Genomic DNA, 23,194 nt, shown 5'->3' with positions numbered 1-23,194 from the left:
TAACCAATAAGGTAGCTAATAAAAATAGGTAGCTAATAAAAAGCGTAGTTACTTTGTTGAGAACATATTCACCTACTGTACATAATATTGTCCCACTTTTTTTTCAGTTTGGGATTTTTTCTTCAAAATACTCCGAAGATTATCATTCCCTCCTCGAGTTTTGTCTTCTTCTGTATTGCCTTTTTATTAATGTCGGTCAGTGAAAACAGCACACAAAATGTCTTTCTCTAAAATCGTGAAGGTGCTCCACATGATCAGCGCCAGGTTTGTTTAATATGAATGCAGGGGACAGGCTTGAAAAGGAAAAGAAAAGGAGCCCTTTATTTGATCACCCTAGCCCACCTACAGCACGTTACAGGTAATATCACCTCATTGGAAATTGTATTTGATTCAATATATTGTTTTTTTAGACCTATGATTTTATGTAATATGATTTGTCTGTGTGACATCTAGGGCGAGGATTGTCTTTATATAGAGTCCGATTCGTTAGATTTTACACAGTCGACAATTAGTCAAATCTATGGCATGGAGGGAAAATAAAGGAAAGGAAAAAAAGATTATAATACTATGTAGTACTGTAAACTGACTGGTCAATAGGTGTCAGTAAGGTTACATTAATGTTGGAGTCGTGTATAAAGAGAGCATGGCCAACTAAACAACAGGCACCAACCCCCAAGAATGTGCAACTGCTGTCGTTTTGACTTAAGTTTTCTGAGGAAATAAACAGAAAAATATGTCTATACATTGTTTTAAACATACTCCAGCTCATAAACTTACATTAAAACATGCTTTTATTTCGTGAAATTATAATTTTGCGGCCGTATTTGACGCACTTTGCGGGACAAGCTGTAGTAAATGGATTGATGGGTGGATGCTGCTATGTTCCTGAAGTGTTTCGTGACTCGCGGGTACTCGGACATGCACCCGACAGCGCAATAAATGTAAAAACAAAAAGAAAAAACACGGAATGACCAAAGATATAACCTAATTTTGCCAAAATCTTTATTAGCTTTGGACAAATCCTCACGGAGAAATTGTGACTTCTGTGTGAAGTATGCCAACTGTGGTGGCTGACTACGATGTATTTTTAATCACTGCATGTATCTGTTTTATGTAGTGTTCTAACCAAGCTTACTTTTTGGTAGCATGTTAAGTGAATAAGTATACTTTTGTAGTTATTTTCCCATATTTCTGCACAACAACTCACATATGGAAACACTGGCAAGCAGTAGAGAGAGAATATGGAGTCAATATTGACATTATTTTGGCCACTTTATGTTGGATATTTTTTGAGATTTTCAGTTCATTTTCTCATCTATTATTACACCCGAAATTCAGTTTATTCTACTCTTTCAATGTCTATTTGTGTCTGTGGTTGATTTTCTTGTATACTGTTACCAAATTGGATTATTTTAGTTTTACTGAGTTTCAAATATTGTCTGTTTTTGTCAAACCAACTCTTTAATTAGTTTTTTGGTTTTTTTATTATTTGTGTTTGCTTCTGTGTGTTCTCTTCTGAACAAAACAGACATGTCTTGTAATTGGTGGATCTCTAGTGTTGATGCCGAATCTTCACTTCCTATACTTGTCTTCTTTCTGGCTTGTAAGGAAAGCGATGTAAAATCCTTCCACAATCCTGGTGGGTGTAGCAGCCCCATGCTGCATAACAGGACATTTATACACGCCGAAAAACTAACGAGGAAGCGCCGCAAACATAGCATCAGCTCAACGTTGGTAATAGTCATGGCGCTCTGAAGTCACGTGAGTGCCTTTTGACCAATCATTGAGGGGCTCGCCTTAAACCGGAAATTGGCCATACTCTCTTTATACACGACTCTGACTAATGTAGATCTAGTCGCTATGAGTTGATTCTTCCAAAGTTAATCATTTAACTTATAAAATAAATACGGCCTTTTTAATAAAAGTGAACAAAACAGCCATCCAATTCGCAACTTTCTCCAATTCAAAAGAAGGCTAAACACTCTGATAAACAAATTAACACGGTAGAAATTGGATCGTAAAGTGTGGTCCTTAGCCCTGTGAAAGACATCAAACTTGACTACACAGAGGAAGTAAAAAGTCGTAACAATGTTTAAAGGATCATTACCTTGTCCTGCCTCTCCCCTACAGAAAGTAGAAGTAGGTTACCGTCAGACAATTCGACTGCAAGGTTGATAGTCGAATCGTAATCCTGAATAGTCGTAATCGTACTCCTCTGAATAGAATTTGAGAATATTTGACTATTTGAAGACAGCCCTATTGATGTCATAACTCCTCATAACCGCTCGATAATTATCAGGAAATGTCCTTATACACTCCTGGAAGATTTTTCTAGTTCCTGTATTTATTGTTCCTTAATTGCACCCATCTTTCCATGGTGAGTTTACGCTAGCCAATTAGCTAGCTTCTTGTTTTGGTACTGTGCTGCTACACAATTAATGACTTACCGGTAATAAACAGCACCTTTTTTCCGCATCAATTGCAATAATAAAATAGGAACAGCGAAAATGTTTTGTTTTTGAAAATATCCACGTTGGTTTGGACATGTCTTGTACTAAGTTGTCATCGACTATTCAGTCACATGGAAAAAAGTGTTATTTACATTACAGACAATCACAGGTTACGCTGAAGCATTCCTGTCTCAGTTCCTCTTCATTTCTACTTTTACTCTAACCATGCAGTTAAGAAAGATGAAGGTTGTTTTTTTTTTTTGTTTTTTTTTTAGACATCTTTCCAAAGCGTAACTCAGTTGGCCGCAAAAACAAAGCGAGTGTTCCTTGGCGGCAGGGTGGTCCATGGAGGAGCTAGCGGACTTGATACTCTTTATACCGGCCGGTCCACAGCGTACTGGCAGGGGCTCAGGTTGGACACAGGATTCTGCACACTGGGATAAGCGAAGTTGGCATGCTGCTTGGCCTTCAGTCGCAGACTAGCCAGACTGGAGTTGCAGGTGTCTCTGTACATGTAAGGGCTGGCTGTGCTGGAATACGGGCAGTTGGCTGCCGTCACCGCCGCCGAGTTGAGTGACGTCGGACCATTGAGATTGTTGAGGCTGCCCAGGTTGTTGAGGCCCGCGGTGGGAACTCCGGCTACGGCCGAGGGCACCATGGTGGGGGCCATGTTCATAGCTGGGATTGAGCTAGGGGGGGAGAACATGGGCTGGGACGACAAGGGGCCTACGTTCATGGAGTTAAAGAATGGGAAGCTCTTAGTGGAGAGTGGGCTGCTCGCCAGGCTCTTGGTGGCCCAGTTGTTGTAAGAATATCCTGCATACATGTCATCGTAGGGCTGCATCAGTCCATTAAACTGCGCGCCAAGACCGCTTTTACACAACTCAGCCTGCTGGTTCCTCTCCCGTTTTCTCCACTTGGCTCGCCGGTTCTTGAACCATACCTGTAGAAGTGATATGAGTCATCAACTAAAAGTAGTGCTGTCAAACCATTCACCTTTTCAATAACAGAATTGCTGTGGATTCATTAAGATTGAGCACCAATTAGTATAGTTTTTTTTTATTTACATGTTGACATGACATGAATAATGAAATATGCAATGAAAATACAAATTGCACTCAATTCAAAAGCTAAAAACAGTCTTTGCGGTGCTAATGGGATTAATTAGTACAGTAGTATTGGTTATTTCCCAATAATGCAATACTTTGTGCTTCTGTCAGTGTTTTAGTCCGTAATTCACTTCAATAAATAGGTTTTTGCAAAGTGCTCTTTTTTCCATTATCGCCGTCAAACCACTAATGTTTAGATCAAATTAGTCACATATTAGTATGTTGATTAATTAAGACTAATGACATTAATTATTTGCCATCATAGTTTGAATTAACTTTAAAAAGGATAGGGGATTTACTACTAATCCAATACCGATATTGAAGCTTTAAGTACCGTATATTTTGGACTATAAGTCGTAGTTTTTACCATAGTTTGGCCGGGGGTGCGACATATACTCCGGAGCGACTTATGTGTGAAATTGTTAACACATTAGCGTAAAATATCAAATAATATTATTTATTTCATTCATGGAAGAGAAGAAGAAAATGTCAGCAATCGTCACACACACGTCAGCAATCGTCACATACACGACAACCAATAAGAATTCGGCGGGGGAGGGTCATGGGAGAAGTGCATTGTGGGTCATGGAATGCTACTGCTATATGCTATATGCTACTGCTGTCGCTATAACAAATGGATCATTTCATCGTTGGCGGTAATTTATATAAATTGAGAAGGGCTGAACGAAAATGGCACCGAAAAGGAAATCATGTACTGCAGATTACACAATATCAAATAATATTATTTATTTCATTCGTGGAAGAGACCAAGAAAATGTCAGCAATCATCACACACACGTCAGCAATCATTACACACACGTCAACCAATTGGAATTCGGCGGGGGAAGGTCATGGTGGAAGTGCATTTTGGGTCATGGAATGCTAACTGCTATATGCTATATGCTACTGCCGTAGCTATTAAAGTGGATCATTTCATAGTTGGCGGTAACTTATAAAAACTGAGAAGGGCTGAACAAAAATTGGACCGAAAAGGAAATCATGTACTGCAGATTTCAAGCTGGACATAGTGAAATATGCAGCAGAAAACAACAAGAGGAAGCGGCGCATACCTTTGGAGTTGGCAGAGTTGTTTAGAAGCGACATCGAGGAAGAAGATGTCATCGGATTTATCGATTAGGAAGGACAGATTGTTTGGTAAACGTATAGCATGTTCTATATGTTAGTTATTTGAATTACTCTTATCATAATATGTTACGTTAACATACCAGGCACGTTCTCCATTGGTTATTTATGCATCATATAACGTACACTGGCCCTGCGATGAGGTGGCGACTTGTCCAGGGTGTACTCCGCGTTCCGCCCGATTGTAGCTGAGACAGGCACCAGCGCGCCCCGCGACCCCAAAGAGAATAAGCGGTAAAAAAATGGATGGATGGATGGATTAGCCTGTTGTTCACTATTCTTTATTTATCTTAAATTGTCTATCAAATGTCTATTCTTGGTGTTGGATTTTATCAAATAAATTTCCCCCAAAAATGCGACTTATACTCCAGTGCGACGTATATATGTTTTTTTCCTTCTTTATTATGCATTTTCGGCCGGTGCGACATAAACTCCGGAGTGATTTATAATCCGAAAAATATGGTAAAGGCAGATACCGAAAATACATTCTTTGCAATGTGGAATGTTAGAAATGGTTTGATCAAGTGAAATTAGTCAAACAGAGAACAATGGTATGTATGAAAAACACTGACTTATTGATTATTAACAATCTGTAATTGACCAATGCTGTCTTTAAGTTGTAGTGGAGTGGCAATTTTTTTTTTTTTTAATAACACCTACTGATCACAGTAAATCATTAAGTCAAGATCATGACATAGTAAGTTGAATGATGCAAACACGTTAGTTACTGGATACTTTCTAATGTTCTTCTTCCTTGGAGACTTTGTATACTGTAAGTAATAAAAAAACTAATCATTTGATACTTTTTTATATTGACAAATGTTTTAGACTGCAATGTTGTTCAAATAATGACATTAGCTTATCAGTGAAGGAGCAAAAAGGGGTTAGGAATAAGTTTGCACTTAAATGTTGTATGAAGTTTCCTGTCTCTAGTTAATTGACAATTTACTACATTTGATGTCACACAAAACGGGGTCACCCACAGATTGCAGGGCCCTATGCACAGCACATGATTTGCATACTCAGGACTTGACTTTACTTAAAAGGACTTACCCTGACCCGTGCTTCTGTGAGGTTGGTCCACACTGCAATCTCCTCCCTGGTGCTCATGTCGGGGTAGCGGTTCCTCTGAAAGGTGGCCTCCAGCTCCTGGAGCTGCTGGCTGGTGAAGTGAGTTCTCTGTCGTCGCTGCTTCTTCTTGAGTGAGCCGTCGTCAGCGCCGGATTCGTCCAACTGGTTCTGCTGGGATTTCTCAGTGTCTGCAGCCGCATAGACGAAAGTTGGCCCAACATGGACTTATTATTATATATTATATATATTATTATCACAAACATGGCTTCACAGTCACAAATTAATTCTATTTGAAAACGTGCACTGTCATGTTTGTGTTTTATTTTGTTTTTAATCAATTGTAAGTCAAATGTAGTCCACAAACCACACTTTGATAAACATTGTTTTAAAAGATGCAACAATAGTGGTGTCACAGTACATTCATTTGTAACCTGATTTTTTTCATGGTGTCAAACCCATATCCAATCTTTGGCTAGCAGGAGTCCTTGCAAAAGATAGTGTCAAGGAGAATCCAGAGCTTGAAACCCACCTGGTATCACAATTTACTGCAGATGAGATAATCCTTTACACTCTTCAAACTATACTAAATGTTTGTGTGTATTGCATACATTTGTGTTTTCTTGTCTCATATTAAAATAAGGATGGTGGAAAACAAATACCCAAAAAGTGCAGTTTTCTTTAACCATGTGACCGTCAGCCCATGCCGCAAATGCAGGGAAAGGCAGCAACAAGCAGGAACAAACAGCCACCAAAAAAGGACAAATAAAAGTGCACACCGAATGACAATGCCAGACCTAAGCTCTGAAATTGGGTCTCATGACAAGACCCACTTGCAGCAGAGTTCTGAAGGCAGTGCGTTAAAAAAAGAAAAGTGAAAGTGAAATAAGACATGGCAAAATGTTGAGAAAGTGCAGAAATCAACATTGGCTGCAAGTTCAATTCAATACGATGTATTTATCAGAAACATGCAAAAACCTTAAAAGCACACATTTTGCAAGTGATTAACCATCCAAAAGGAGTGTGACGAAGTTCTGTTCATAAAGATAATAGGTCTTGTGACATGTGAAAGTATCTGCTACTATAAAATGGACAGTGATAACAAAGCAGCATAGTGGTCTCATGACTGACACTTTGGGCCATCCATCCATCCATCTTCTTCCGCTTATCCGAGGTCTGGTCGTGGGGGCAACAACCTAAGCAGGGAAACCCAGACTTCCCTTTCCCCAGCCACTTCGTCCAGCTCTTCCCGGGGGATCCCGAGGCGTTCCCAGGCCAGCCGGGAGACGTAGTCTTCCCAACGTGTCCTGGGTCTTCCCCGTGGCCTCTTACCGGTTGGACGTGCCCTAAACACCTCCCTAGGGAGGCGTTCGGGTGGCATCCTGACCAGATGCCCGAACCACCTCATCTGGCTCCTCTCGATGTGAAGGAGCAGCGGCTTTACTTTGAGTTCCTCCCGGATGGCAGAGCTTCTCACCCTATCTCTAAGGGAGAGCCCCGCCACACGGCGGAGGAAACTCATTTCGGCCGCTTGTACCCGTGATCTTATCCTTTCGGTCATGACCCAAAGCTCATGACCATAGGTGAGAATGGGAACGTAGATCGACCGGTAAATTGAGAGCTTTGCCTTCCGGCTCAGCTCCTTCTTCACCACAACGGATCGGTACAACGTCCGCATTACGGAAGACGCCGCACCGATCCGCCTGTCGATCTCACGATCCACTCTTCCCTCACTCGTGAACAAGGCTCCTAGGTAATTGAACTCCTCCACTTGTGGCAGTGTCTCCTCCCCAACCAGGAGATGGCATTCCAACCTTTTCCGGGCGAGAACCATGGACTCTGACTTGGAGGTGCTGATTCTCATTCCGGTCGCTTCACACTCGGCTGCAAACCGATCCAGTAAGAGCTGAAGATCCCGGTCAGATGAAGCCATCAGGACCACATCATCTGCAAAAAGCAGAGACCTAATCCTGCGGTCACCAAACCGGAACCCCTCAACACCTTGACTGCGCCTAGAAATTCTGTCCATAAAAGTTATGAACAGAATCGGTAACAAAGGACAGCCTTGGCGGAGTCCAACTCTCACTGGAAATGTGTTCGACTTACTGCCGGCAATGCGGACCAAGCTCTGGCACTGATCGTACAGGGAGCAGACCGCCACAATAAGACAGTCCGATACCCCATACTGTGTCCGATTGGGACACAACGACGTCATGTTTCCAATGTGACAGACTCCCAGCCGTCCTCGTGTGGGTTGCGGTGCCACTGGACACACGACGCATCGTAGCAGGTCTGATTCACATTTATTGTTTCAAACAACCTTTCTTCGGGCCAGTCGGGCGCGCCCATTTCTAGTGCGCCGGCTCCTCTTCCAACCCTCAATGGAAATGTGTTCGACTTACTGCCGGCAATGCGGACCAAGCTCTGACACTGATCGTACAGGGAGCGGACCGCCACAAAAAGACAGTCCGATACCCCATACTCTCTGAGCACTCCCCACAGGACTTCACGAGGGACACAGTCGAATGCCTTGTCCAAGTCCACAAAGCACATGTAGACTGGTTGGGCAAACTCCCATGCACCCTCAAGAACCCTGCGGAGAGTATAGAGCTGGTCCACAGTTCCACGACCAGGACGAAAACCACACTGTTCCTCCTGAATCCGAGGTTCGACTATCCGGCGTAGCCTCCTCTCCAGTACACCTGAATAAACCTTACCGGGAGGGCTGAGGAGTGTAATCCCACGATAGTTGGAACACACCCTTCGGTCCCCCTTCTTAAAGAGAGGAACCACCACCCCGGTCTGCCAATCCAGAGGTACCGCCCCCGATGTCCACGCGATGCTGCAGAGTCTTGTCAACCAAGACAGCCCCACAGCATCCAGAGCCTTAAGGAACTCTGGGCGGATCTCGTCCAACCCCGGGGCCTTGCCACCGAGGAGCTTTTTAACTACCTCAGCGACCTCAGCCCCAGAAATAGGAGAGTCCACCACAGATTCCCCAGGCACTGCTTCCTCATAGGAAGACGTGTTGGTGGGATTGAGGAGGTCTTCGAAGTATTCCTCCCACCTATCCACAACATCCGCAGTTGAGGTCAGCAGAACACCATCCGCACCATACACGGTGTTGATAGTGCACTGCTTCCCCTTCCTGAGGCGGCGGACGGTGGTCCAGAATCGCTTCGAAGCCGTCCGGAAGTCGTTTTCCATGGCTTCCCTGAACTCCTCCCATGTCCGAGTTTTTGCCTCAGCGACCGCTGAAGCCGCACACCGCTTGGCCTGTCGGTACCTGTCCACTGCCTCCGGAGTCCTATGAGCCAAAAGGACCCGATAGGACTCCTTCTTCAGCTTGACGGCATCCCTCACCGCTGGTGTCCACCAATGGGTTTTAGGATTGCCACCTCGACAGGCACCAGCTACCTTGCGGCCACAGCTCCGATCAGCCGCCTCGACAATAGAGGTGCGGAACATGCTCCACTCGGACTCAATGTCCAGCACCTCCCTCGTGACATGTTCGAAGTTCTTCCGGAGCTGGGAATTGAAACTTTCTCTGACAGGAGACTCTGCCAGACGTTCCCAGCAGACCTTCACAATGCGTTTTGGCCTGCCAGGTCTGTCCGGCATCCTCCCCCACCATCGAAGCCAACTCACCACCAGGTGATGATCGGTAGAAAGCTCCGCCCCTCTCTTCACCCAAGTGTCCAAAACATAAGGCCGCAAATCCGATGACACAACTACAAAGTCGATCATGGAACTGTGGCCTAGGGTGTCCTGGTGCCAAGTGCACATGTGGACACCCTTATGTTTGAACATGGTGTTTGTAATGGACAAACTGTGACGAGCACAAAAGTCCAATAACAAAACACCACTCGGGTTCAGATCCGGGCGGCCATTCTTCCCAATCACGCCTCTCCAGGGTTCACTGTCGTTGCCAACATGAGCGTTGAAGTCCCCCAGTAGGACAAGGGAATCACCCGGGGGAGCACTTTCCAGTACTCCCTCGAGTGTACCCAAAAAGGGTGGGTACTCTGAACTGCTGTTTGGTGCGTAAGCACAAACAACAGTCAGGACCCGTCCCTCCACCCGAAGGCGGAGGGAGGCTACCCTTTCGTCCACTGGGTTGAACTCCAACGTGCAGTCTTTAAGCCGGGGGGGCAACCAGAATTTGCCACCCCAGCCCGTCGCCTCTCACTGTCCACGCCAGAGTGGAAGAGGGTCCAGTCCCTCTCGAGAGAAGTGGTTCCAGAGCCCTTGCTGTGCGCCGAAGTGAGTCCAACCATATCCAGCCGGAACTTCTCCACTTCGCGCACTAGCTCAGGCTCTTTTCCCCCCCAGTGAGGTGACGTTCCACGTCCCAAGAGCTAGCTTCTGTAGCCGAGGATTGGATCACCTAGTGCCCTGCCTTCGGCTCCCGCCCAGCTCACATTGCACCCGACCTCTATGGCCCCTGCTTTGGGAAATGAGCCCATTGGAGGGGTGACCCACGTTGCCTCTTCGGGCTGTGCCCGGCCGGACCCCATGGGAACAGGCCCGGCCACCAGGCGCTCGCCATCGTGCCCCCCCTCCGGGCCTGGTTCCAGAAGGGGGTTCCGGTGACCCACGTCCGGGCGAGGGAAATCTGGGTCCATGTTTTGTCTTCTTCATAGAGGTCTTCGAGCTGCTCTTTGTCTGATCCCTCACCTAGAACCTGTTTGCCTTGGGAGACCCTACCATGGGGCATAAAGCCCCCGGACAGCACCTCACAGTAAACAGCAAGTGCAATCTATAAAATAGCATGTGCTATTAGTGGGTGTGTTGCGTGCAATTTACCAAGACTGCGTGTGCTATTAAAGTGGTGCAGGCCGCCTTATTTAAAATAGGATTTTGCGTACAGTGTACGGGGTGTCACCCTGGAGACATTTTAGGTAAAAAAAAAGACGGCGTGGCGCAGTGGAAGAGTGGCCGTGCGCAACCCGAGGGTCCCTGGTTCAAATCCCACCTTGTACCAACCTCGTCACGTCCGTTGTGTCCTGAGCAAGACACTTCACCCTTGCTCCTGATGGGTGCTGGTTGGCGCCTTGCATGGCAGCTCCCTCCATCAGTGTGTGAATGTGTGTGTGAATGGGTAAATGTGGAAGTAGTGTCAAAGCGCTTTGAGTACTTTGAAGGTAGAAAAGCGCTATACAAGTACAACCCATTTATTAAATAAATAATGAATGAAGGAGCAGAAAGTGGGACAACTTATATCTGCTCTCTATACATACAGTTGTTCAATTCAGAAGATGAGATTATATATATATAGACAAGAACAAAAAAGTTTCATCATAATACGCCTATACTGGCTCACCTGCACTGGCTTCCTGTGCACTTAAGATGTGACTTTAAGGTTTTACTACTTACATATAAAATACTACACGGTCTAGCTCCAGCCTATCTTGCCGATTGTATTGTACCATATGTCCCGGCAAGAAATATGTGTTCAAAGGACTCCGGCTTATTAGTGATTCCCAGAGCCCAAAAAAGTCTGCAGGCTATAGAGCGTTTTCCGTTCGGGCTCCAGTACTCTGGAATGCCCTCCCGGTAACAGTTCGAGATGCTACCTCAGTAGAAGCATTTAAGTCTTATCTTAAAACTTATTTGTATACTCTAGTCTTTAAATAGACCGCCTTTTTAGACCAGTTGATCTGCCGTTTCTTTTCTTTTTCTCTTATGTCCCCCCCTCCCTTGTGGAGGGGGTCAGGTCCGGTGGCCATGGATGAAGTACTGGCTGTCCAAAATCGGGACCCAGGATGGACCGCTCGTCCAGAGTTGGGACCAAAGATGGACCGCTCGCCTGTGTATCGGTTGGGGACATCTCTGCGCTGCTGATCCGCCTCTGCTTGAGATGGTTTCCTGCTGGCTCCATTTTGGATGGGACTCTTGCTACTATACTGGATCCACTTTGGACTTGATTCTCACCGTTACGTTAGATCCACTATGGATTGGACTTTCACAATATCATGTTTGATTCGCTCGACATCCATTGCTTCGATCCCCCGGTTGGAGGGAGAGGTGGGGGAGGGGGGGAGGGTTGCTCACATATGTGGTCCTCTCCAAGGTTTCTCATAGTCATCATGGTCGACGTCCCACTGGGGTGAGTTTTTCCTTGCCCTTATGTGGGCCCTACCGAAGATGTCGTTGTGGTTTGTGCAGCCCTTTGAGGAACTTGTGATTTAGGGCTATATAAATAAACTTTTATATATATATATATATATATATATATATATATATATATATATATATATATATATATATATATATATATATATATATATATATATATATATATATATATATATATATATATATATATATATGTATGTCATGAATACATATATTGATAACATACAAAAAATAACTAAGCATAGTAACAATAATTTTCTCCAAGTCATATCTTGAGTAAATCATTTTTAATACTGTAGGAGACTTACATAGTTTTATTTCACTGTCAAGATTGGTAAATAAACTAACACTTTTAATTGAAATACTTATTTTTTTTATCCCTGTTTTTTTCCAAGATGGCGCTGCTGTAGTGGCTGCTGTAGGCAGGAGCTCTGTGCTCTTGTATCATCCTTTTGTGTTTCCCTCTTGTTTTCATGTGTTATTATATTTTTTTGCCTTTGGTGTGACAAGGGGTGTCACTTTCGTGACCTCTGTGGTGCTTTTTTTGTGGACTTCTGGATCTGCGTCCCGGGAGCCTTTTGGCCATGGAGACCAGCTGCTGGGTCTCTGCCACACCGGAGTCGGTTTGGAGGGACTGGAGGAGATGCGGACGAGGGGACAGGGCTGCGGAGCTGGCACTGAGCGCTGGGACGGAGCGGCTTCGCGGTGTCTTGGCTGGGTGAGCAGGTGTCGGACACCTCAGTCTATCATCGCTCATCCATGCGGACTGGACACTGGCCGAGAGTTGAGTCGGCTGTCTTGGTTGCTTTGTTGGGTCTGCTCCTGTCTCTGGCCATCCTCCCTCCACCCCAGCGGACGATGGCGTGGAACACCGCAGAGGCCACCACAGTGGATATGTTTCTTTTACTTTTTATTCATAGCTGTATGTAGAAGTGTCTGGTTGTATCTGCTGCTTTAATGTCTTTAATGTCCTCTGTGTTCTTTGATGTTTGATGTTTCCCTCTTACACACATGTAAGAGGGATGTGTACTATGGCTATGAGTTGTTGTTTTTTTCCCTTGGCCTCAGTCTGCACCCCCTCTCCAGGGCCCAGGCTAAGACCGATTTTTTTATTTTATTTTAGTCTTCTATTTTTTTCTCCCCCTCCTTGTTGACCTGTATCTCATCTTTTTTTGCAAGGGGCGCTGGAAGCCGGCAGACCCGTCAGCGATCCTGTTCTGTCTCCCTTTAATGTTTGTCTGATCTTGAATGGGATTGTGCTGAAAATTTTCCTGACGGAATAAATAAAGTACTATCTAATCTAATCTAAATCTCGGTTTAGTAAAGATTATAATTACTTTTTTTGGCCCTAGTGTGTGAATGTTGTCTGTCTATCTGTGTAGGCCCTGCGATGAGGTGGCGACTTGTCCAGGGTGTACCCCGCCTTCCGTCCGGTTGTAGCTGAGATAGGCACCAGCGCCCCCCGCGACCCCAAAGGGAATAAGCGGTAGGAAATGGATGGATGGATCCTTTTTTTTTTTTTTTTAACAAATCTGTTTTGAATGTTGTTTGGAAGAATTTGTGTACATGCTTTGTACGTAATTTTCACAATGTTTTACTCTACCAATGCATAACATTTTAAAAGGGTTAACTGTTTGATAATTGGATTTGTGGATTCCCTGTTTGCATTTCCGGTAATGATTCTTATGGCTCTTTTATGCAGAAGGAAAATTGGATTCATGTGCACTCATTTACTGCACATTCTTGTAGCGTTTTGCTATGTTTTCACACATGCACTTAGAAGCAGTCGTACAGTGCATCAATAAAACCAGTTTTCATTTGATCTTTTTTAGCACAATACTGTAGATGCGCTCATTGGACAGACTTGAAAAGATTCACTTACTTCGTTCAAGATGTTAAGTCTTGGCCGCATGGTTGCGGTGGTCGTGTCCCCAAGATGCAGAAAGGACGGCAGGGAGGCAGTGTGCAGGTAAGATGCTTCTTTATTAATCAATAGGCGAGGGAAAAAATACAATGGCACTGGAAACTTCGGCAAAGCTTAACTCAGGAATGGTCAACAGCAAGTGACAAAATAGGAGAAAACAAAAACGCAAGCTGTCGCAAAAAGCGAGGGACACCGCCCGACAGAGTGTGGCGCAAGGCAGGAATAAATACCTCTCTGATTAGTGACCAGAAGCAGGTGAGAGCCCCGACCACTAATCAGAGGCAGGTGACAATAATCAGCACCCATGGCAACAAAGAAAACTAACAAAGGTTGCTGAAACAGAACTAATCACCACTTGCTGAAATATCAAACTAAACAGAACATGATCCGGGCAACAGATCATGGCAGACGAGGAGACTGATGCTCTTTTGCCAGGCAAGCAGACCGCTGAGACGAGGCAGGAAGAGGCATCGTGGGACGGCCCGCTGAAGACAAGGCAGGAAGCGGCTCCGTGGGACGGTCAGCTGGCGACAAAGCAGGAAGCAGCCCTGTGGGACAGCCTGCTGGAATCGAAGATGGCGGCACCTTGGGACGGCCCACTGGAGACATAGATGGCGGCGCCATAGGACGGCTCGCGGGAGACAAAGATGGCGTGTTCAGAGCTGGAGCATTACGCGGCTGGGCAGGCGTCAAGGCTGCTTGGGCAAACTTGACTGAAGCGGGCATCGGAACTTGCCTGTTGGGAGGCAGGGACTGGCTAGCTGTATTAGCCTTTTGAAAAATGCCCCAATTGTCAGCAGCTTTTAATTTAATGTCCTCAAGTGAAGGCTGCCTTGCAGACAAGGTTAAGGAAAAAGAGACTGAATAACTTGTGAGGTCATGAAAGCGCACCTGTGGCGGGACGTCATTGCGCTGCGATGGGTTGGAGTCCTGGCTAACCGGCCACAACATGGAAAGCTTGGGAACATGATGAATTGGGTTACCAAACTGCGGCAGCAAGGGGTATCGAGGGTGTCTGCACTTTACGCGTCTGGCTGTCGGGTCAAAGCCGCTGAGGAGGGCTTCCGCCTACGTCGACCTGCACAGGATAGCAATGTATAGAGGTCCCCAGGACAAACGGTGTGAATCGGGATCAGCGTTCCCTTGTGACCCCAAATCAACGTCTCGTTCTCCTCTGGAGAATGACAAAGGCTTGCTCCCTCATCGCTTTCAACAGCCACCAAGTCCATACCTCCATTCACTCCAAAGTGAAGTCCTGGGCGTTGCTCTCTGCGGAGAAACATCTTGTTGGTAGAGTCCTGTTACGTCTTCCCCGCATGATTGCAATGGTCATGTCCCCAAGATGCAGAAAGGACGGCAGGGAGGCAGCGTGCAGGTAAGATGCTTCTTTATTAATCAATAAGCGAGGGAAAAATACAAAACAAGAGCGACGTGCCAATGGCAAGGAAAAGTTCGACAAAGCTGAACTTAGGAAGGATCAACTGTTAGTGACTAAATAGGAGAAACCAAAAACGCAAGTTGTCGCAAAAAGCGAGTGACACTCCATGACAGAGTGAGGCGCAAAGCAGTAATAAATAGCTCTCTGATTAGTGACCGGCAGTGTTGGGTTAGTTACTGAAAACCAATAACTAGTTACAGTTACCATTTTTCAAAAGTAACTCAGTTACTAACTTAGTTACTTACACCAAAAAGTAATGTGTTACTGTGAAAAGTAACTATTTAGTTACTTCTTTTTTATTTTCTTTTTTTTTTTAAGGCTCCCATTAATGCCTTCATTTCAGTACTGTTATTGCACTGGATAATAATATAATCTGTTGATCAACTTGAAATGCATTTGCATCACTGAACTCTGGTAAGCAATGTGGTCTAAATACAACACACAGAGAAAAAGATATGTTTCAAAGGGCCAATTTATTTCAGGCCAGAACATAATTTTAAAAAGCTGCAACATAACATACATAAGTGACAAACAGCATAATAACAACATAGCTGTAAACCTGGCTTCACTCAAGGAAGGCACACATGACACACACAAAGCCTAACCAGGCATTTTTTCTCTCTCAAGGAATTGTGAAATAAAATCATGTCTTCAGAAGATCAACACTGGACTGAAGCCCAGAACACTCTACGCATTTCCCCAGTTTTACAAGCCCCGTTTCCATATGGGTTGGGAAATTGTGTTAGATGTAAAGATAAACGGAATACAATGATTTGCAAATCATTTTCAACCCATATTCAGTTGAATATGCTACAAAGACAACATATTTGATGTTCAAACTGATAAACATTTTTTTTTTTTTTGCAAACAATCCTTAACTTTATAATTTGATGCCAGCAACACATGACAAAGAAGTTGGGAAAGGTGGCAATAAATACTGATAAAGTTGGGGAATGCTCATCCATCCATCCATTTTCTACCGCTTATTCCCTATCGGGGTCGCGGGGGGCGCTGGCGCCTATCTCAGCTACAATTGCGCTTATATGGAACATCCCACAGGTGTGCAGGCTACAGTAATTGGGAACAGTTGGGTGCCAGGATTGGGTATAAAAACAGCTTCCATGAAATGCTAAGTAGTTGACAAACAAGGATGGGGTGAGGGTCACCACTTTGTAAGCAAATTGTCGAACAGTTTTAGAACAACATTTCTCAACGAGCTATTGCAAGGAATTTAGGGATTTTACCACCTGCGGTCCGTAAAATCATGAAAAAGTTCAGAGAATATGGAGAAATCACTGCACGTAAGCGATGATACTTGTGATCCCTCAGGCGGTACTGCATCAAAAACCGACATTAGTGTGTAAAGGATATCACCACATGGGCTCAGGAACACTTCAGAAAACCACTGTCAGTAACTACAGTTGGTCGGTACATCTGTAAGTGCAAGTTAAAACTCTACTATGGAACGCCAAACCCATTTATCAACAATATCCTGAAACGCAGCCGGCTTCTTTGGGACCGAGCTCCCCTAAGATGGACTGATGCAAAGTGGAAAGGTGTTCTGTGGTCTGACGAGTCCACATTTCAAATTATATTTGAAGTGGTATCCTCCAGAACAAAGAGGAAAATAAGCATCCGGATTGTTATAGGCACAAAGTTCAAAAGCCAGCATCTGTGATGGTATGAGGGTGTATAAGTGCCCAAGGCATGGGTAACTTACACATCTGTTAAGGCACCATTAATGCTGAAAGGTCCATACAGGTTTTGGAGGCTAAAGGCTAGAGCTACACGACCCCCACTACCTAGCCTGCTGCTAGCTGACGTGCGCTCGCTCGACAACAAACAACGTTATCATGGACACCCCTGCTTATTTCAGCAAGACAAGTGTTACAACAGCGTAACTTCATGAAAAAAAGAGTGCGGGTACTTTCTTGGCCCACCTGCAGTCCTGACCTCTCTCCCATCGAAAATATGTGACACATTATGAAGCGTAAAATACGACAGCGGAGACCCTGGACTGTTGAATGAGTAAAGCGCTACATAAAACAAGAATGGGAAAGAATTCCACTTTCAAAGCTTCAACAATTAGTTTCCTCAGTTCCCAAACATTTATTGAGTGTTGTTAAAAGAAAATGTGATGTAACACAGTGGTGAACATGCCATTTCCCAACTACTTTGGCACGTGTTGCAGTCAATTATTATTTGCAAAGAAAAATACAGTTTATGAGTTTGAACATCAAATATGTAGTCTTTGTAGTGCATTCAATTGAATATGGGTTGAAAAGGATATGCAAATCATTGTATTCCGTTTATATTTACATCTAACACAATTTCCCAACTAATATGGAAACGGGGTTTGTAGTTTAGTGATAAGGAAGGATTGGCCTGGCCGACTAGGATCCCTTTTTATGTTTGTGAACTGTGATTCGATAATCAAACACTCTAGAAGTCTAGAAGGAAAGAGCAACAGTATATAAGAGAATTGACAGAGTGTGTACCCTCAGTGCTGAATGATGAGCAGAGGCAGAGTTTGGAGTGTCTTCTTTAGCTCGCTTTCCATTTGTATGTACTCACTGTCCAGGTGCCATTTGACGCCCGGTATCATGCTAATTAGCTGCCTGAAAGCCGGTGACTCCACTGTAGAAATAGCCTGCATGTCTTCTAGCACATATAATGCAATGGCTCTATCAATGATGTCCTGGCTAGCAGTCCCTCCGTTAAAATCCAGTCGCTCTTGCTTAGGTGGAGTAGAAGTGTGTCTCTCTTTACAAGCTTTGTCGAAGCATGTTGCTTTTGTATATGTTTCAGCAGATTTGAATTGCTGTTTTGGGCAGTAGATAGATAGGATCTTTGATCCAAGACATAACTTACATTTAACTAAAATGTTCTTCTCTTTGTGCTCGACAAAAGAAAAGTAGTGAGAACATCTCCATGTTAAGAAACTCGACTTTAGCTCCAGTATGATGTCTTGATAGTAAACACAGACACGCCCCTCCCACCACCCACACAGAGCATGCCTCTTCTACCCCTTGTGACAGGAAGATTCAGAAGGAAGACACTGCAGCTCTCCAATAAAACACACTCAGATCTTCTCTTTTTCTAGCCGATAGTACATAGCGAAATAACGTAAAATAACAGTAACGCATCATGTAGTAATGGTAACTGAGTTAAAATGAAGTGAATTATATTTATATAGTGCTTTTTCTCTAGTGACTCAAAGCGCTTTACACAGTGAAACCCAATAGCTAAGTTACATTTAAACCAGTGTAGGCCGTACGGTGAGCAGGTGGGTAAAGTGTCTTGCCCAAGGACACAACGGCAGTGGCTAGGATGGCGGAAGCGGGGATTGAACCTGGAACCCTCAAGTTGCTGGCACGGCCACTCTACCAACCAAGCTATACCGAGTTACTAAATATTAAAAAACAACGCGTTAGACTATTAGATACTGCAGAAAATAACGCCGTAACAGTAATGCGTTACTTTGTAACGCGTTAGTCCCAACTCTGGTGAAAAGGAGCAGAAGAACGTCCTGACCACTAATCAGAGGCAGGTGACAATAATCAGCAGCCTTTGCAACAAAGAAAACCAACAAAGGTGCTGAAACAGAACCAATCACCACTTACAGAAAAATCAAAATAAATACAATATGATCCAGACAACGGATCATGACACAAGATGCAAAAAAATGCATAGATCAACAAGTTTTTTTTGTATAAGAAATATTTTTAATAATCTATAATCTATGTGAAAATAACAGATGTCTTAATTTAAAAAATACTAAAGAACACCAAAACACATCCATTGAATTGTTTTCAATCGGCCCCTCAAGTCCTCTTGTTGCTATAAAATTATAAAATAATGTTGCTGAATAGGCAATATGATTCATATTTTTTATTTTGTTTAAAATGTTGACACGCACACATGAATAGGGGAACCACCACCCCAGTCTGCCACTCCCTTGGCACTCTCCCAGACTTCCGAGCAATGTTGAAAAGACGTTTCAACCAAGACATCCCCTCAACACCCGTTCTGTAAATGACTTGATTAAGATACAAGAAAACACCAACCTTGTGTGTTTATTGCACTGCACAAGATTGCGCCCCCCGTGGCTGACGTCTTTGCGTCTTCCGCCCGACAACATTTACGTTTTTTGTTTATTTTAGTACTAATTTGCATCCTAAATGCAAAGTTTTCGCGCGCAACAGTGAAATATAACAGAGATGCACTTCTGGACATGGGAAAAGCTCACCATGAACCTCACTTATAGACGGACTTCAACTTTCTTCTACGACGAGAGCCAGCTAACCACAAAACAACAACAACAAGACGGCGAGGCAAGCAAGCGGGGCTACATGCTAGGCTAAAGGCTAAAGCTACACGACCACCACTACCTAGCCTGCTGCTAGCTGACGTACGCTCGCTCGATAACAAGCTGGATGAGCTGAGAACCAGGATTACATCCCAGCGTGAACTGAGAGAATGCTGTGCTCTTATTTTCACGGAAACCTGGCTTTCGGACAGCATCCTAGACTCTGCTATCCAGCTAGCAACGCACACAGTCTACAGCAAAGACCGGACAAAGGCTTCAAGAAAGGCGAGAGGCGGCGGCATCTGTGTTTACGTGAGTAACCGCTGGTGCACGGACGTTCAGGTGGTTGAAAGACACTGATTGGACAACATTGAGTTTTGATGGTGAAATGCAGACCTTTTTACCTTCCAAGGGAGTTCAGTGCAGTGTTTGTACTGTCTGTTTACATCCCGCCACGGGCGGACTCCACAACAGCGCTGAATCTGCTGCATGACGTCGACAGTAAACAAGAGACCGCGCACCCCAATGCTGGGTTCACGGTAGCTGGGGATTTTAACCACTGCAACCTAAAGAGTGTCCTCCCGAAATACCATCAATATGTGAACTTTCCTACGAGGGAAAAAAAACTCTCTGGACCAAGTTTACTGCAATGTGAGGGGAGCCTACAAGGCTGTACCCAGACCACACTTTGGACTATCTGATCACATCTCAGCTTTTCTATATCCAGCGTACAGACAGCGCCTCAAGCAAACCCCCCCCCCCCCCAGTGAGAAAAACTGTACAAGTGTGGAATGAAGACACTAAACTAGTGCTTCAGGACTGCTTTGGGAGTACAGCCTGGGACATGTTCAAAGCTGCTGCTCAGAGGGATGATGGTACTGTGGACATAGAGGAATATGCATCCAGTGTAACTGGCTACATCAGCACATGTGTGGAAAACATTGTTCCCACAAAACAATACAAGATATACCCAAACCAAAAATCCTGGATCAACTGTGATGTCCGGTCCAAGCTACATGCCCGCTCCACTGCATTTGTCTCAGGCAACGCTGAGGACTACAAGAAGGCCAGATATGACCTGTGTTACTCCATCAACGAGGCCAAGGGACAATAAAGACAAAAGCTGGAGGGGTTCTACTCCACCACAGATTCCCGGCGCATGTGGCAAGGCCTCCAACACATCACAGACTACAAGCAGAGAAGTAGGGGGGTCACAAACAGCCTATGATCACTGCCAGATGAGCTGAATAAGTTCTACGCCCGCTTCGAGGTCCTCAACATCAACCAACAGAGAGGGGTTCTGACCACAGAGCGCACGCAAGACCCACCACTCACTGTGACAACAGCAGAGGTACATACTGTTCTGAGGAGAACAAACCCACGGAAGGCAGCCAGCCCAGACAAGATCCCTGGCCAGGCCCTCAGGGTGTGTTCATCAGAACTGCCTGACGTACTTGCTGACATATACAACTTGTCACTAGCACAAGCTGTTGTATTCACCTGCTTCGAGACCACAACCATCGTGCCCCTGCCAAAGAAAAACACTGTGACCTGTCTGAATGCACTCACCCCAATAGTGATGAAGTGCTTAGAGAGGATAGTCATGTCACACATCAAGAAGACCATCCCAGACACACTGGACCCTCTACAGTTTGCCTACCGGCAGAACCGGTCCACTGAGGATGCAGTCAACACCGTCATCCACACCACCCTCACCCACTTAGAGGGCAAGGACACCTATGCCAGGCTATTATTCATCGACTACAGCTCTGCTTTTAACACGGTCATCCCACAAAAACTCACTGCTAAACTCCTCACTGTTGGTCTGACACCAACTCTCTGTGACTGGGTCCGGATCTTTCTCACAAACCGGCCCCAGTAAGTCAGAATCGGCAACCAGACATCAGGCACAAAGGTTTTGAGCCTAGGGACCCCCCATGGCTGCGTGCTGAGCCCCCTACTGTCCACCCTCTTCACACACGACTGTGTAGCCTCCCCAAAAAAAACTAGTATCATTAAGTTTGCAGATGATAGTGGGTTTGGTGTGTATAAAATAGTCAGGCTGTGTCATGAATACAAAGGAGTATGGGTATTTGTTCTGTTGCGTTTATGTTGTGTTACTGTGAGGATGTTCTCCCGAAATCTGTTTGTCGTTCTTAATTGGTGTGGCTTCAAAGCGTGGCGCATATTACTAAGAGTGTTTAAATTGTTTATATCACAACCATTAGTGTACTCTGTGTTACCCAGTATGCCTTGCAGTCGTGTGCGTGTTGCCGCGGAAGCCACACACAACTGGACTGACAATCAGATCGTACATGTTGTAGAAGGCGACAAAGCAAATGGCTTCATAGCACACACTAATACTTATTATCTGGGTGACTGCCGGTAGTCATTCAAGAAAATAATAGCGTCTCCTATTGACTTCTTCGCTTTATGACACGGATCCTAAATAGCTCTTTGAATGGCAAAGGATACCGATCCCAGAACCATGTATATCAAATATCATCGGATGGTTCAACCGCCACCCGCCCGAATCTAATTAAAATCTATTATTTCGTCATGTCAACCGCCGACCCGCGGTTTACCCGCGGACTCCGCGGATGAGACCGCAAACCGCGCATCTTTACTAAAGACACTTTAACTGCTGCTGTGACCCAAGGTCACCTCCATGTTTATACTGTTGACTGTCAATCCGAATGTGCAATAATGTTATGTTACTTACTGTGCCTTGTATATACTTTTTTAATTTGTATTATTTATAATTTTTAATTTTTTAGCTAAGTATCGTGCGAATTGTTGAAGGGTGGACTAGCAAAGTAAGATTTTCATTGTTAGGCAAACTGTCTGTTTAACTGTGCATATGACAATAAACAATCTTGAATCTTGAATCTTGAATCTTATTGGAGGACATTTAGATGTTAATTGGCTGTACAGCTTTACACAAGTACATTTTAAAAATGCATGTTAATTTTCCATGCAAACACATACTGTACAATGTTGTTTTGTTTTGATGATCAATGTTGGATCAGGACACTTTTAATAAGTGCATATATATTCGTATTTCTTCACCCTCTTTGCTTATGTAAAATGAAACAACATCACATAAAAAAAATATTACATTTAATCGTGACTAATCAAAACGAATCCACAGCAACCCTAGTCTGATTCAAATTAATGATACATTATTATTATTTTTGTTTGATAGTTTAAAAAAATAAAAATTGTGTACTCAATAAAAATGAGTGAAAATGTGTTTGTGTTTACGTGAAGCACTACATTGAAAGGTGTGCTTGTTCAAGCACACATTCACAGCCTGCAATGTGAGGACCTCACAGAAAGAAGTGAAATGAGTGGTCCAGTTAATCCAGAGGATTAGGGGGCAGGTTGGTTTGTGTTTAGTAAAGGTTTAACTCCAAATGAGCTGCAGGCTTTAGAAAAGACTCCAGCAGAAGCAATAAGAGCCAAGCTTGGCCTGTTATCTGGAAGTAAACTGACACTGGCTAAGCTGTTACTTAAGGGGAAGGTGGAAAAAACACAGTGCGGACCAAACGTGCTTGCCACAATAAACGCCTCTGACTGATAATGTGCTGACAAAGCAGATCTTTGCTAGGGCAG

The 23,194-nt window shown here is 44.4% G+C and overlaps 1 protein-coding gene across 1 annotated transcript in view; it reads right to left on the bottom strand.

The window, feature by feature from the left end:
- pitx3 (paired-like homeodomain 3) overlaps nucleotides 1-23,194 on the bottom strand; it is an 81,319-nt gene that overhangs the window by 1,085 nt on the left and 57,040 nt on the right. The window contains exons 3-4 of the mRNA XM_061911030.1: nucleotides 5,756-5,961; nucleotides 1-3,393 (exon numbers count right to left, since the gene is read on the bottom strand). The exon at nucleotides 1-3,393 is cut by the window's left edge and continues 1,085 nt beyond it. Of these exons, the coding sequence (XP_061767014.1) occupies nucleotides 2,824-3,393; nucleotides 5,756-5,961 (776 nt within the window). The 3' untranslated portion in view covers nucleotides 1-2,823. The remainder of the gene's footprint in view (nucleotides 3,394-5,755; nucleotides 5,962-23,194) is intronic.

This window comes from Nerophis ophidion, linkage group LG09 (genome assembly GCF_033978795.1).
Source record: "Nerophis ophidion isolate RoL-2023_Sa linkage group LG09, RoL_Noph_v1.0, whole genome shotgun sequence".
Classification (NCBI taxonomy): domain Eukaryota; kingdom Metazoa; phylum Chordata; class Actinopteri; order Syngnathiformes; family Syngnathidae; genus Nerophis; species Nerophis ophidion.
This window is presented reverse-complemented; position numbering and strand designations above follow the sequence as displayed.